Source organism: Chrysemys picta, chromosome 1 (assembly GCF_011386835.1).
Source record: "Chrysemys picta bellii isolate R12L10 chromosome 1, ASM1138683v2, whole genome shotgun sequence".
Classification (NCBI taxonomy): domain Eukaryota; kingdom Metazoa; phylum Chordata; order Testudines; family Emydidae; genus Chrysemys; species Chrysemys picta.
The window spans coordinates 337652004-337669180 of NC_088791.1; the positions used below are offsets into that span (position 1 = coordinate 337652004).

Genomic DNA, 17177 nt, shown 5'->3' on the forward strand with positions numbered 1-17177 from the left:
TGATTCAGCGTGCTTCCACATTCAAGTTCCTGTGGTCTCCATTCCAAGGCAAGCCATTTAAGTTTTGCTGCTTTGCCCCTGGTAGGATCTGCTCGCTTTCTCAAAGTCACTCCTGCTGCCATTTGATTTTGGAAGGAGGCAAGGAAACGTTTTCAAAGATCTCTTTGGCCATTATAGCAAAATCATATGTTGGGGTTATGCAGGCTTGGCTGAGCCTGCAGTTGGTAATCTTGGTCCTCACTAGCTGCTGTCAGTAAAATTTTGGGGAATCACTACAAAGACTCAGAATCCAAGAGGAAAATATGGGAGCCAGACTAAAAACAATAAATATATATATATTTTTAAAATGTGGCCAGAGTATCATATTGAACTTGGACACCCTTTAAAGAGAGCATTGCTACAATCTTCTACACCAGTTGCATAGAATTAGTTAGAGCAGTGGGTTCTCAACCAGTGGTACATGTACCCCTGGGGGTACACAGAGGTCTTCCTGGGGGTACTCAACTCATCTAGATCAGTGTTTCTCAACCTGGGGGTTATGATCCCCAGGGGGATCGTGGGACAGGTTTAGGGGGGTTGCAAGTACAGAGCTGGCATTAGGGGATGGAAAGCAAGGCAATTGCCCGGGACGCCACACCAAAGGGGCCCCCACAAGGCTAAATTACATACTTCAGCCCTGGGTGGTGGGGCTCACGCTTCTGACAAGGCTCACTAGTGAAAAACAGGCTCAAGTGTCACACTGAAATGTAAGTACAATATATTCCAATCGATTTATTGTATAATGATATGGTAAAAATGAGGAAGTCAGCCATTTTTCAGTAACAGGGGGCTGGGACACTTCTGTATTTTTATGTCTGATTTTGTAAGCAAGTAGTTTTGAAGTGAGGTGAAATTTGGGGTGCGCAAGACAAATCTGACTCCTGAAAGGGGTACAGTAGTCTGGAAAGGTTGAGAACCACTGAGTTAGAGTGTCAAGTATAATATTGTACATACCTAGGGATATGTGTATAGTTATGACAAAGCTGAAAAATAAGGGTTAGAATGGATACTGGAACTCAAACAAACCCTAACTAATATTATGGTATATAGGCATACTTAAGGGAGAAGAGTGCTTTTAAATACTTGCCCAGTTCAATTAGCTTTGGTGCTTTATGGAATTGACTAATTTAATTGATCATAGCAACCATTGAAGTTTTAGCCAAGTCCTCTCTTCTGCCACATGTGTGCAGACTTAGCTGTTTTATTTTTCATATTTCCATGTTTTCCGCATACTTTCTTAAAACGCTCTCACTTCACCTTGTTTTCATTTTCCAGGCTATGGATAGAACAATGTATGTGCAAGCTGTAAGATTGTCACACTAACAGGATTCCAGCTGGTGCAGTGGCTCAGGACACACACTTCTTATGTTTTCATGCTGTCGGCAGGCTGGCTTTAGGCAGGAGCATTTAGGTGCTCTGTGATCTTGTTCTGACTTGGCAACTCACATGGTCAGCCAATCTCCTCTGGCACTGGAATCAGAAATTGATGCAGAGGGTGGCTGACATGCCTAGTTCAATCCTTCAGGAGCTATGGCTCCTGCAAACATTAAGACAATCCCTGACTGACTGAACTTAGTAAAACTTTACTTTAGGCTACTAGATTTTTCATGTAGACTTCTAACCCCTGCAACCAGATCCAGCCTTGTGATGCAACTGCAGGATTTTCTTAGGAGCTTTTGGTAGATGTGGTTTTGTTGTTGCCTCCAAATTAAAAAGAGCACCCAGTTGAGGAGAGTTCTGGAGAACCGGAGTAGGGCCACATTCTGGAATGCATAGAAATTAAATGAATAATGAATATCCCACTGCCACGCAGCTCTTAGACTTCTGCTCCTCAGCCCCCCAGTCACAGTGCTTGTTTGGTCTCAGTGGCTACCAGAGATAGTGAAGGAACAGCATGTCCATTTAGCATCCGCTGTTCGAAAATATTTTTTGAGCTACGTGGAAGCAGCTTCCTTTCCTACCCTGACTTGGGCAAACAGGATGATCATGTAACATGGATCTTTCTTGTTGCCGAGAAGTTGGTCTCAATTGTCAGAGAGCTTTTAGAAGAATGTAGGGACCTTAATTGCCCTGTGTTACACCAGCCAGGTTTGTATTCTTTGCTGTCAAGCAAAAGTTACATGGCACCAGCCACTGGGGGAACAATATTTTAGTCTTCTCCAGTCCTTTCTGTCTCCCTGGAAGGGGTTACTTCAGGACAATGATGCAGAAAAGCAAATGTGCATAAAATGAGGGCATTATAGTAAGTGTCACTCTCAGACTCATTAGAAAAATTTAACACCTCAGATAGCATTTAACCGTGACAAAGTGATTTTAAGGACCTAGCTTCTTATTAGTGGAATGGGGTAGTCAACACATAATTAAAAACTGAGGAGGTACTCTACAGAGTATTTGCTATTGTGAATTTTCTCCTAAGTGTTGAATTATGGTCTGGCTTTGATTGCAATTATAAGGCCCATGTCCTTTCCCTTTGAAAACTGGAGCAGAATTTCAGTAAATATGGTCAGTGACAAAGTCAAGATGTAATTTGCGGCGAGGCCACACTTGCAGAGTACCATTCTGGGAAATCAGAAAGTGGGAAATAATTTTACCACTTTGAGTGTACATGAGAGGGAAAGGTTGTATCTAATACATGGGTCATTATGTATGTGTTTCCCTGCCCTCTACTATGTGGAATGCCAGGTCTGTACAATTGTACGTGAATACTACATGCTGCCTATTAGTGTCAGTCACAGAGAGAATAGAAACTCGAAATACTACTGTAACTAATGGAGACTGACCTTTAATTAATGGGTAAAGTGGTAGATGCCTGTGGTTTTGGAGCAAAGGTCATGGGTTCTAAGCCTAATGGTGCATTGTGCTTTAGATGCTGACTGTGCTCTTCGTTGTTTGTATTAATTGTTTTCTTACATGCAAAAGACTCCATGCCCCCTCACAGTTGTAAGGACCTCCGCCTCTGCAACTTCTCTGTTCAGTCATTGAAAATCATAACTTGAAAAGAATGGGAAATTTCTGTATTCCGTGGGCGTTTTATTAACATTGAGACTTGTATCATGCTGAGTAGTACTTAAATGAGTATCCCTGTTTCCTATTACCTTCAAGGGAAATGCATGTGTAAATACTGCTCAGCCTGAATGAGATTTACAGCATTGGGCCCATAATGGTAAGCTAAGACCTCTCTATGGGACCCTTATATGTATATAAAATATGTAAAAATCATTCAACCTCTGTCTAAGAAAATTTTACTGAAAACAAAAATTCCTGACAAGGATCTTTTGCTGTGGCAATGGAATCGCACCTGTATGAACAAGGATCATAAAGTTATGAAAAGCAACTATTCATAGGCTAAGTTGAAATTTTAATTGGGGTCAGGATAGATATATAAATCCATCTGCTAATAGGTGAAGGCTGCAGCAGTGTCAAAACTGATAAAGGTCCAGAGTGCCTGCATTACTACTGCATTGGATGAACAGCATGGTGAATCAGACCCAGAGTGTTAACTAGAAACTGTGGTGTTATTTCCGTACACCATAAAGTGGATGTCTACTTAGCATGAGAACCTCATTGTCAGAGAAGTAAGAAGTCTTTCTTTACCTGCACAATAAAGCTCAGGACTTATTGGAACTATATGCGGAGTCCTAAAACACAAATGCCTAAAACTCAGTTTTTATTATTTAAAACTGCCCTTGCACTCTATAGATGATTAAATTACACCTTGTCCATTACTGTGGCCTTCAGGAGCCCCTATCAATCAGGGCAGAGCCAATCAGAAATAGGCTTCCTTTCTGTCAAGTTCAGAAACTAATGCCACTCTTGGCTCCAGATGTTTCAGCTCATTAGACGAACAGGAAGTTTACAAATAGGTTTGCTACCACAAGGCCCTATGAATTAAGCACCTGAGAGTGCAGAGTTATTGTCCAGTGCTCTACCATTCCCAACCTGTATAACTGAATCCAATTTTAATATAACATGCATTTCACTTTGAGGAAATCTGAAATAATAGCCTGGGATGAACCGTAATGTGTTATCATCTTTCCAAGCTACACACAAAAAACTACCCTACCTTTACGCAAACTTCACTTAAGAAAAGAGAGGTTTTCATTCCCTTTGTCATTGAAAAATAAGGTTTAATAAGTCATGTGCTTCTTTTTATTAAAGACAAACTGTAAACACTATGCTCTGAGCTGGCATTGGAACAAAACAGAGAGCACTAGACATAATTTTCCTCACCTATTAACTGTTCTTGGAAGATGATTATCTAATGTTTTGTCACAGTCGGGGAATTTGTGGAGTTAACTTGAAACCATATCAGGCATGGAATTGTCTCCCAAGGGAAATAGTGGTAGTCCCATTGTGTGGGACTTTAAATAGCACCTTACACAACACACTAGAAAACGGACTATGGGAAGCAGGGAGATTGACAAGATGATCCGGTAGGGCTTTACCATCTCCAACTTCCACATTTGCATTTGTAGTGCACTTAGTCTAGGGGAAATTCCAGTTTCAGATCAACTCTGTTCTTTTCAGATAAATACGTCCAAATTCAAAGGTTCTTGAATCTGCAAAATTGGTCTGGAGATCTTCCAAGAGAACAAGTTCTGACAGGAGGTTTCTAGTATTTCTTGTCTCCATTCAAATCATAAATAGGAAGTGCATAGAAAAATAATAGAGACCAGTTACCAGGAATTGTTTAGACTCTGGGTGAAGTTTTGACTCGTTTTAATGGGTTTGCCGGTCCATATTTTTTATAGTATTATAGTATCTGTGCTATTGTGTACACACTTTAAGTTATCAGACTGCTGATGGGCTCTGTTGAAGACAGAGGATTTCTCTTGCCTAAAGAAAGTATCTCAATTGTCTTTTCATCTTCTAGAATCAGTGGATAATTGTCCCAGTAACTGCTACGGGAATGGAGACTGTGTTTCTGGAACCTGCCATTGCTTCCTCGGTTTTCTGGGTCCCGACTGCGGCAGAGGTAGGCATTTGTATCTGTTTCAGTAACATCTATACATGTTGTTTCCTCCGGTTACAATTCTCAGAGCGTGTTGGAAGTGTATGCTCATGGTTCTGTTATTCATAAGTAAACCTGCTGCAGATTGTGATGGTGCAGTAGAGTGGAAACTGATTGGCTTTGTGGGTTTGTTTGTTTATTACTTGCCATGCTTGCGGTAACCTTAGTGACACAAACCTCTAAGCCCCCCACCTCACCCCGTAGCTGCATGTGAGCAAACAATGAGGATAATGACTCACCAGGAGCTCTCTCTTTGGGAATGTGTTGAGAAAAGGTGGCTTAGAAAGGCTGTACTATTGTTTCTCCAACAGACCACTTTATCTGTGGATTAGCAGGACTTTATAACGATCCTTTGTCTTCAGCCATCAAGAAGGTGGTCTTTAAGCACCCTCGTCCCTGCCTTAGGCCTTAGAGGTCTCCCTGGCTTACCATAGATGACCTGCAGCAACCAGAGTGAGGGGGAAAACAGACAAGGGTAGATTAAGGCAACCCATGGCACTAGGAATGTGAGACCACATGTGGCCCCACCCCTGTTTTAGGAGGTTGTCACAGGCATTGCTCACACAAGGAACCCACCTCTGCCTGTGGGCCAGTGCTCCCTGTCTTAAGGCTGGTTAGAGTCGTTCCCAAAGGAGGGTGAGCAAACCCCCACCCAACGGAGCACAGGGCTCTGTGTGAGACTCCTGTTCACGCCACCTCCTCACAGTCCAGGGGAAGGGATGACAACAGGGGTCCCTTTCCTTCTGTGCACACACAAAGTTCTCTGCTCGACTGGTTGTCCGAAGTGTGCCCCAGTGGGTTTCAGAGTTCACAATCCAGTAAAATGAATGGGACAATTCACACCTCTTAGAACTCTTGTTTCAGGCTGCCTGCAGATTCAGGTAGGTGCCAATGTATACGTTACAGTCGGTTCACATTAGCTTCTTAACCACAAGGGCTAGAAACATCACTGGAGTTTCTATACCTCCACCATGGCAACTGCAGAGTCTCCATCAGCAGATGTGCTTAGAGAGGTGGACATCTTGATTAATCTGGTTGTTTTGAGTCCTTCTTATTGTCAAAAAATTGTGTGGCTAAAACTCCGTAGATCCAGATCACACTGTCTGCCTCCACATGGAAAGGAATATCTGGGGGGACTGCTGCTATTTGTGCGTATGTGTGATGGGGCACCTGCCCCACACTGGGCTCTAAGGAGTTAATAGAGCCCTTGGGAGGCTGCGCAGGAAGCAGCCAATCAGAGAGGGGCAGCCAGTCAGGGCTGGGCTGGCCCATATAAGAAGGGCTGCAGAGCAGAGGAGCTTCAGTCACTCCCTGGAGCTTGAGGAGGGAGGTGGACTGGCTGCCTTGCAGGCTGAAGGCAGCAAGCTCCCTGGAAAGAGCAGACAGAGACCCAGGAGCTAAAGGCAGCTCCTGGCAGGCTGCAGGGATTTGCAGGCTGAGGCCCTGAGGCAAGGGCAAAGAGGGTGCTGGGGCCAATGGGAAGTGGCCCAGGGAGATCTACTGAGGAGCTGTAGGGGACGCAGCAGGTGGCTGCCATATACAGGGTCCCAGAGTAGTGGGCGGGCCCGGGTTCACCCCCATCGCCACTGAGGAAGTGACCAGACATCAGGTCACAGCTGAGGGAAGTGGATGGTCAGCCGACTGCAGGTCCCCCAGAATAGGGGAGCACAGAATGCGGCACAGCTGGAGGGCTGGGAGTGACCTGGGTCCCTGGAGCAGAAGTGATGGTGGTGATACGCCACCAGAAGAGGGCGCACCCGCTAGCAGAGCTGATCCCCAGGACAGCCAGCAGGAGGCGCCTTAGTGGGGTGAGTTGCACCACATTACAATGTGTTTTCTGTTGGATTTTCAGCCAGTGGTGCTCCCTGAGGTACTTGTTATGTTAAGTGGGAGCATCTTGCTGTGAGTCATGGTATCAGTGCTCCAGAATCTGGTTGGCTGCCTGTTGGTTTCCGGTTGGAGTTTAAGGTGTTGGTTTTGGCCTGCAAATCACTCAATGACTTGGGGACCTGCCTATCTGAGAGACCACCTCTCTCTGTATGCCATACTGCTGCTGTGGAGATCAGTAAAGATGCTCAGGCTGTAGTTCCATGGGTTTATTTCAGCTTTGGCATTTGCTTTTCAGCTTGGCCTAAAATTGTTGGATCTGTTATTGCATGCTGCAAGGCTCATCTTTTGGGGAAAGAGGCATGATGAGGCCTCACAGCTGCTGGAAATGGGGATCAGGGGCTGAACCAAGGGTCATTATTAACTTTTTCCTGGCTGGTTAGTTTTAGCCGCATGAGGGAGACAAGGCTGCTAGATTTACATTGCTGAGTTAGAATGTTGGCTCGATCCCAGGGTCTCCTAGAGCAAGGGAGAAGGGACTCTTTTATTTTGTAAAGATCCAAGCAAACAAATGAAGTATTTTGCAGTGATATTCTTTAATGCTGCGCTTTACAATAAGTGGTGAGTGTTTGGGTCATTGCAATCGTATTTGTTAAGGGAATTACCATAATTTAAACAAGAGCACACAAAACCATCCTTAACATTGTTTGTTTGGCTAGAATCTGAATTATAAAGATTCCACATCTATAATGGTCCAGCTAAAATACATGGTTTTTAAAATGAGGTACGAAGGGAAGGGATTAAAGAATTCAAAAAATCCCTGCATTCCCTATAATTATGGGATGCAACAAAGGAGACATTGCAATCACTGTTGCCTTGTCATTCTCAGCAGCTGTTTAGAGACAGTCATGGACGTGTTCTCACACAGGCCTCTTTAGCGCTCTAGCCTTCTCACATGTGGCCTGCAATTTATCTGATCTTGTACTGAGTGATCAACTGTCTTGTCAGAACACATGTAAGTCCTTCTCAGCACCTGTGTAGTCTCACTGGTTAAAGGGGATTATTCTTTGTCCTTGTTCAGGAAAACTGTGGCTCTATCTTCCCCCTGTACCTTGAAATAGGCTCCATTATTCAGTGTTTTAAATTTTAGACAGGTGAATGAAACCTTCAGTCAGGTCAGCTAAAAAGTTAAATTACAAAGCTTCTTTTGTTCTGGGCAGTGTGTAGCGCCTAATACATCTTACCCAATTTATGCCTTGTGCTGTGCACATAGATATCACCTTGCAAATGATGCACTTGACACATATATTCTCAATGAACCTTATTTCAGGCAAATAAAGCACTGTTTTATAACAAGCAAGCATTTCCAAGGTCCTTTCCCCTGTAAATCTCTTGTATTTTAATCAGGAAAATATGTTCCATTGTAGATCAAGCAGGTTTAATACAATGTCAGTGGTGGTAACTTATTATATTGGGCCACTGCTGTCATGGTGCTTTCACATACTCAGACTGGCTTGCCTGTAATGAGAGGCATGAAAGCAACATTGGAGAAGCATTGTGATACTATCCTGAGAGGATAGTAACAGATAGAGAGATTATTTCTTTAGCTACAATGAATATCTCTTCCTGTGTGCACTGAAATGCAGGAATAATGTAAAATGGGGCATTGTATCCAGCCCAAGTGTAGCGCAGGTGGGTTACAATACAGACTGCAGTATTGTATACAATTTCTGGATAGTGTTCTTCACTAAAATGTTCAGAAAATGCTTTAGTGAGTGGCAGACATGAAAGCGAATGCTTATCCAGCTGCTCTCATCTAGGATGATGAGGGCAAAAGAAAACTGGGATATACACATGTCCTTGCAGCTGAATTTCAGGAAGAGAAAATGGAATGATGCAGTAATGGGGCAAAGGGAGCCTGGCTAAAGTGAATAGGTTTTGAGATGTGCAGTGGTATGCTAAACTATCTGTGCGATCTTGTACAGTATTTAGCTGTGACACTCTTAGTACCTTTCCCAGACCTGAAGAAGAGTTCTGTGTAGCTCGAAAGCTGGTCTCTCTCACCAACAGAAGTTGGTCAAATAAAAGATATTACCTCACCCACCTTGTCTCTCTAGGTTTTGAGATGGTATTTGAAGAGAGGAAGCATCTCATTTCCAATTAGACTTGGCAGTAAAGGAGAGTCATGTTGAGGAGCATAGGGGAGTCCATGACTGGAGCTGTGGAATTCGTGAGCAGCGAAGTAGCAGGACATATATTCAGAGAGAAGCATTTTGAAAAACCAGAGGACAGTTTTGAATTGTATTTGGAGATGAAGAGCTAGTGAAGCTGATGGCCATAAAGGGTGGCTGAGGACCGGGCAATGCGCTATTGTGAACTGAAGTAGGAGAATAATCAGCTGCAGATTTCCGGTTGCATCTCAGCAAAGAACTTGAAGACCATAAAACCAGGAATTATACAGCACAAATGGGGGAGTGCTTAATAAATAGCTAATGTTTGCAGCAGAGGCAGGGTCAAGGAAATGATGAAGTATTCGGATGATCTAGAGACAGTGCAAAGCAGATCTAAAGGCAGTGAAGATATGGCAGGGGAAAAATATTCAAGGCCCTGGAGGACTCCAGTACTTCTGATCTCGGGATTGAATGAAAGGTCTGACTCCAGATTGCTGTAGGACACAACAGAGACCCCGAATAAAGAGGCATTTTCACCCAGAAGCATGATTTCATGTTTTAAGCATTCACTTGTAGAAAGGTCTGAAGTAACCAAGCGCAAAGAGATTCCAGGCAGACAGACAGATGGGAAATGTAGAGCTGAGTGTGATCCATATAAAAGTGTTGCCCTTGGTGTTAAAGGCAGAGTTGAGGTACCCCAGTGGGAGAGTACATATGAAGAAGAGAATAGGTTCTTTCCTCACCCACATATAACTTAGGTATGTTTTAATGCTGTTTCTTTTCCATTTCCCTCAGCATCTTGTCCAGTACTGTGCAGTGGAAATGGTCAGTACATGAAAGGGCGATGTCTATGCCACAGTGGCTGGAAAGGGGCAGAATGTGATGTTCCAACAAACCAGTGCATTGACGTATCCTGCAATAACCATGGCACGTGCATCATGGGGACCTGTATCTGCAATCCAGGGTACAAGGGGGAGAGCTGCGAAGAAGGTATTTGCAAGTTACATTCAATTAGCCTTTTTTGCTTTGATTGCTGATCTATAATTACATATGTAGAGATGGTACTGAATAGTTCTGGCACTTAGACACCATAGTAATAGGCACCTTAGAAATACAACAGATGGATGGAACACGAAAATGATATGTTGTAATAGCTTGTGGTTATCTGTCATATTTGTGCAGTAATTGGGTGAAAAGCCATCAAACGTTTCAGATAGACAGATCTGGTTGAGGGGCCAGAACATCTGATCACATGTTCAAATGTTCTTATTAAAGCATCATTTCCATTTACACATCTAAACGTATAATTACTTTAAGAGGGTATTTTTCTGGCATGCTATGCCAAGTGATCGTGTTTGCTTCCGTATATAAAACAGTGGAGTATGTGAGAGGCCCTGCTTCCTTTCAAGTTTAAAAGCATAGATGTGTTCAGGACATGAATTTAAGCTCAACTTCAGAACCAGATATCATTTCAATGGATCTGCCGTACATTTCTTTCACTTCCCATTAGCCCTGAAGCATTTTTTCCATGTACAGTTATTTTTGTGTCTCCCAAGTATGGTGCCAATAAGCATTTTAATTATTTATTATTATTATTTATTAATTACTCCTGTTCTTTTTACGGTTACAGACTAACATGGCTGCTACTGTGAAACCTTTAATTAGTTTGTGCAGGTAATCATCCTGTCTGCATCTTGGAACACGAACAAAATAAATGTTCATCTTACCCTATTCGTAACCACCTCTTAATGCAACAGTTCTTTACAAACACAAACAAACAAAACCAAAAAATGGACAATTGTTTCCATATTTACAAATTATCCCTCAATCAGCCAGTTATAGAGATATCTCCAGGAGGGCCTGATTTTCAGAGGTGGCATAGCTCCTGCTGTGACTTCATTTGAAGTTGTAAGTGTGCAGCACTTCTGAAAATTTAATGCAGAAAACCCCAAAGACAGTTCATTCTGGGTTTAATTCATCTCTCCACAAACGCCAAGCCAACCCCTTAAATGGTGCATAGGCTTCAGACATGACCTTTGGACAAGAGTGAATGTCACTCCATAATTTACCTGCAATTGCTAAGTGAGTATGAAATAAAGAATCCCCTCAGCTGGTTACTTTTTATACAATGGCAATGAGAATAACCTGATTTGGATTCTGGTACCCAAATGTCACTTCTTAGAAGCATAAAATGAATTCTGGGTTGAGCATCTAGCATTAGATGGCTTGTGTCTCAGTAACAGTTAGTTGGATACAGTGATGGTGTCAATTCCATGCTACTAAGCCATCTCTTGAGAAAATTTACCTTGGCTAAAAATGCTAACAGTGTAATAGATCTGGGAAGCAGAGAAAACTCAAAGTTATTATTACTGAAAAGATTCACTAAGCGGGTCACTGTATCTCTTCATTATTAAATCATCGCTGGTATCTAAACAAAAGTGACAAAATGGAAACTATTTAAAAGTCAGAGTCAGATTCTGCCCTCAGTTAGATGCATGAGTAACCCTATTGATGTCAGCGAGGTTTAATGTACGGAACACAGAGCAAGATCTGTTTTTTTCCTAATATGAACCTCCTTTCCCCATCCACATTTGAAGCAGTAGAATAAACCCAGTTCAGTTGTTTTATATTATCACTATGGCAGGGGAAAGTATCACAGTCCCACTAGGTGGAAACGTGAAAAAGAATGAGGAACAAAGAGAACACGTTTTTTCTTATGAGGTTTTAGTATTTTTCTATTATACATTTGTTTTTCATACGCAAAATATAATTTGTATTATGCCACAAAGGGGCGTGGGGGAGAATCAACCTAGCAATATGCCATGTAGGAAATCTGCAGGGTACTTTTTAAAATCTAATGAAATACATTTTTAAAAATTGAGTTTAGTTTTTGATTTCTGTTTCATGAAGGGACTTCTGGTATTGATTCCTTCTATTATTTCTCAGTTTCTTTGGTGTCCTTGTTTATAATGGGTTTTCTTTTTGCATTTCTTCTTCCTATGCCCCCTCTCCCCCCATAGAAGTTCGGCAATGTGCATAAAACATCAGTTAACAATCTTACATAGGTTGTTCTTTTCACTCTTCTAAAGTTTTATTGCCCCATATTTTATAAGGCATAGGCCAAGCCAATAGGACTTAAAGCAGGGGACGAACAAATTTAAGCAATGAAAAATGAGAAGTTACTTTTTGGGTACTAAATAAGTCTAATAATTTGTATGACCAATGAAGCATATCAGGGAAAGTATAGTTTCTTCAATAGCATTACTTGCTGCATGATTTATCTCACTGGCAAAGATTATGCAAAAGGTTTAAGCTACAAATAGGACACTTTCTAAACAGGAATTAGACCATTCTGACTGTTTTCCTACCTGTAAAACAAATATATATGCAAAACTCAACTGTTCTATGTTAGACTTCGTACCCTCCTTCCCCACCCTCCTTCCCCACCCTCCTTCTCGTCCTGAGCTAAGTGGCTACGTTTATCAAGCAGAGCTCCCTGAAAAAAAAAGTCCCATTATCCTCAAAAACCACCAAAGCAAATAAGAAGAAAGCACAAGTCCCTAATCCTGTCCCAGGGTCCTTGCCACAGTGTAGAACGCTTAAAAGAGAGATGGCTACTAAGGGCAAGATTAAAGTTGCCATTGTTTGTGACATCTTTTGAAAGGGCTCATTTCAACATGAAAAATGGCCTTGGGATTATGATAAATGGGGGCTTCTGACACACACACATTCCCCCTCTATAATCTTCTGTGTTAGAGCTGAGGAAGCAGAGTGCTGGCCTTCTGTGATGGAGCCCCATTTAAAACTTACCTTTTTTCCCAATCGACCTTCACAGGGAATGATTAATTGCTTGGAGGTAGCCTCTTGTCAGTTAGCCTGTGATCTTTGTTCTCTGTGTTCAAACCATCTGCTGAGAACCTAGGATTCTGTTAGTCTGTTTCATAGTCTCTTTTGTACTTATTACTGCTGAGCAAGAACAGGGCCAGGGCTCCAAGGGTCTCAAGCTAAAATTGGAACCCTAGCTCCCAGCTCACTAATAGTGGAAGAGATTTATAGGCTCATCCTTTCCAGCATCTTGTGATTCTCAAAGGTTGTTCCAGCTATAAGCAGAGGGCCAGGAACCTATGAAACAGAAAATACCCTCGCATGCCTCAGGATAGTAATTGCTGAGCCATTGCTTGTCAGAGTCAGAAGGCTTTGTGAATCCAGGGAATTATCAGAGTAGCTTAATGGGCTGGTGTGTTTCCTTTCAAGGTGTTTGGAACTTAAACAGGTCATTGGAATTCTCATGAACCCTAAAGGAATAACACAACCTCAAACCTGTCAGTATATGCTGTGACCGCATTGTGTTCTGCTGTATTAGAGCCAGCAGTTGGGCAACTCTGCCCTCGCAGCTTAGCCTGATACTTGTCATTGATCCGCAGGGCACTGCCACCGGCAGTTTCAAGAGATGGGAATAGTTTGAAGGGACTTTTCTTCCTCTCACGTGCCCTATGTGCTTTTATATAAATAGATGATCAGTTCCTCCATTCCTTGTGGTTTTGTATGTTTCAGTTGGTGGATGAAATTCACCCAGGGGCAGTCAGTCAATAGAAGGCCTCTTTGCACCACTTAAATTAAGAGGCACTTTAGTGGTATAGAATTCTCGTGCAATAGGATCTTCTTAAGTAGGACGCCCAAATGGATTGTCTGTCAACTCTATTAAGAGACTGACCTTATTAAAACTAACATTCAAAAAGACTAAAAATTAAATATTGTATTAAATAAAAGTACAGAAGTAAAAGATATTCAATAACATTTCATCTCTCTTTCTTCTTTTATACCCTTGATCAGCAAAATAAGCAAGCATGTGACTTAACTTGAAGCATAATCTCAAATCCCACTGAAGTTCACAGGACTTAAGCACAGGCTTTAAGTTAAGCACACGTTTATGTGTTTTACTGAATCTTTATTTGAAAATTTCTCTTAGAAGCCCAAAGCTCAGACTTCCACAACAATGTAATATCTGATGGAGTATCGTCAACTTAATGGCACCGTTCAAAAGCATTTCCATTAAACAGAAATTATGTTAATACTGTCTCAAGTAAGATGCTGTTCAGGCCATTCACTGTCACTGCCAATGGGCTACACTGATATCTCGAGAGTAATAGTTAAATTGGAAATCCCTTTCAGTGGAATGGGTTTTAATATACTTTCTGAAAATTACCCTATACCAGAAAACAACATCTATAAAGTCCTTTTAGTATTAACATGGCATCATACTGTTCTGTTAGCATCAGTATAAATGTTCTATCTTATTATTAATGGCTCCTAAACACAGAGATTAACCTTTCTGTCTACTAGCCCATGCTGATCACTGCAGCTTCTGAGCATCTAGCCATTCATGACTTGCATTAGAAATGGTGGGGGAGGAGCATTGTCCATTTTATAGAAATAGATACATATTTGGAATAAAGATTATAACCACTGTGTCAGACAGGTGTGTTGTAACCACGTATTATAATACATAAGTGAAACAGAAATTATTTTCATCTTGGGGTAAAGCTGATAGTTCACTTGATCTCACCTTTCATGGAGGTGAGTGGAGGGAGTACCTGTTGGGTAGACAGGGAGGCAGGATGTGTGGGTTCATATTCCCAGCTCTGTAATGGTCTGAGCAAGTTGCTTATTCTCAGTCTCCCTATTATAAAATGGGGCTAGTGCCTAATTCACAAGGGTGTTGTAAGGCTTAATTCATGTCCATAAAGTGCTTTGAGATCCTTGAATGTATTAATAATATTTATTATTATTCATATGATTATAATACAATCAAGTAAGATGCTATATAGTTCCAAAGTATTTATTATTATTTTATAATTATAAATATAATTGATTGCCTCCAGTTGGTACTAGACATACAATTTATTAGTATGAGCAAAAGAATGGATTTCACCATGTAACATTCCTTTGTTTTCATTTTAGTTTTGTTCTTTCCAGAATCCCATCCTATTTCTCATGCAGAAATTTCTGAAGTGCAAAGCAACTGTTGAGTGCTTCCTGGGGTGGGAGCTGTCTTTGTCTCATTCGACTGCACAGCCTCAAGATGCTACTGCATTGTAAACTATAAATATCAAAATGGGTCATTCCGGAACTTTCTATCTCTGCTTTCCCCCCCCAATGTAGTGGACTGCATGGATCCCACCTGTTCTGGGCGAGGAGTATGCGTACGGGGAGAATGTCACTGTTCCGTTGGCTGGGGAGGAACGAATTGCGAGACACCAAGAGCTACCTGTTTGGACCAGTGCTCTGGACACGGGACCTTTCTGCCTGATACCGGGCTCTGCAGCTGCGATCCCAACTGGACCGGACACGATTGCTCAATCGGTAACTGTAGCAGTGACTTTTTTTTTTTTTTTTAATTATAAAATATTAGCAGTTGGGTCTGTAAACATACACTGCAAACTGGGCATGACTGGAAGCATACCTGCTATCACTCAGCCACAGAAATAATTCTGCTTCTGTTGGTGAATTTATAGTACTAGCCCCATTAAAGCTACCTAGGCCTGCTATTGTTCATTATATGCTATGAATTTAATTTACAGGTTGCGTATAGCTGCCTGTTGTGGTGTTAATTCTTGATGAAACTTTGTAGCCTCCAGACTTTGTAGCGTTTGGTGTTTGACTAAAGAATACTTAGTAATCTCACAATCATATAACAGTGAAAAGACAACAGAACCCTTCGAGATGGCAGTTCTACTTCGGGTCTGTTCTCCCTCTAGTGTTTGAATGAAGGCCATGTCTACACTACAGGGTAAGTCGACCTACGCTACAGCTGGAGTCGATGTACCTTAGGTCGAGTTACCACGGGGTCTACACTGCGGGAGGTCGACCGGAGAAACTCTCCTGTCGACTTACCTTACTCTTCTCATCAGGGGTAGAGTACAGGGGTCGACTGGAGTGTGATCTGCAGTCAATTTGGTGGGTCTTCACTAGACCCGCTAAATCGACCGCCACTGGATCGATCTCAGAGCGTCAATCCCGGCTGTAGTGTAGATGTAGCCGAAGTATGTTGTAGGCCAGGGGTGGCCAACTTGAGCCTGAGAAGGAGCCAGAATTTACCAATGTACATTGCCAAAGAGCCACAGTAATACATCAGCAGCCCCCCATCAGCTCTTTCCCCGACCCCCGCTCCCAGTGCCACCCACCCACTGGCAGCCCCACCAATCAGCGCCTCCACCTCCCTCCCCGCACCTCCTGATCAGTTGTTTTGTGGCATGCAGGAGGCTCTGGGAGGTGGGGGGAGGAGCAAGGGCACTGCAGGCTCACGGGAGGGGGCAGGAAGGGGTAGAGAGGGGGCAGAGTCTGTGGCAGAGCCAGGGATTAAGCAGTGAGCATCCCCCAGCACATTGGAAAGTTGGTGCCTGTAGTTCCAGCCCCGGAGTCAGTGCCTATACAAGGAGCCACAGGTTGGCCACCCCTGTTGTAGGCTGTGAACTAGAGAATAAGCCTTAATATGAAGAACTGTAGGCACTTGTAAAAGATCATGCAAGAAGGGACATAAATGACTGCAAGTATTTGAAAGGTGCAAACACCTACCAGAGAAAGTATTTTTTACGTGACATCTCCAGGTTTGTTAACAAATTCGATCTTAGACTTCTCATTCCCCAGCTAAACAGGAAGCTTCTTGGACACCAGCAGTAGGTATCTGAAATAGAGACTCAAGAAAAATGATACACAGGCTTTTTCTCCCTTCTTTTAAGAATAACCCAGTCTCTAAATGGCATCCTGAAAATACCATATGCACGTTAGTCTGGAACTCTGGAGCAATAGTCTGCTTGGCCTTTGTTCTGTATTCTGTGTTCACAAATAAGAAGTATAAAAAAGACAGCTGCAGACCACATCTGTAGTGGTTTCTTTACCCTATGCAGCTGTTGAGGAACTGAGCCACAAATACAGAGTGTAGTTCTGGGCACTGCGGTACAGACGCTCCCCGACTTACGCAAGCATTCCATTCCGGAACGCTTTGCAGAACTCGAATTTTGCATAAGTCGGAAACGTATACCTGACCATTACACAAAAAAACCCCAAACAAACTATTTCTAGCTAACGGAACTTTTTCCGTAAGTGCGGATTTGCATAAGTTGGGTTTG

The 17177-nt window shown here is 42.4% G+C and overlaps 1 protein-coding gene across 12 annotated transcripts in view; it reads left to right on the forward strand.

Moving 5' to 3' along the window:
- The window catches only part of TENM4 (teneurin transmembrane protein 4), a 763612-nt gene that overhangs the window by 584552 nt on the left and 161883 nt on the right, over positions 1-17177 (forward strand). For all 12 annotated transcript variants that reach the window (XM_065595842.1, XM_065595866.1, XM_065595862.1 and 9 more), the window contains 3 exons: positions 4913-5014; positions 9844-10038; positions 15211-15411. In XM_065595842.1, the coding sequence (XP_065451914.1) occupies positions 4913-5014; positions 9844-10038; positions 15211-15411 (498 nt within the window). The remainder of the gene's footprint in view (positions 1-4912; positions 5015-9843; positions 10039-15210; positions 15412-17177) is intronic.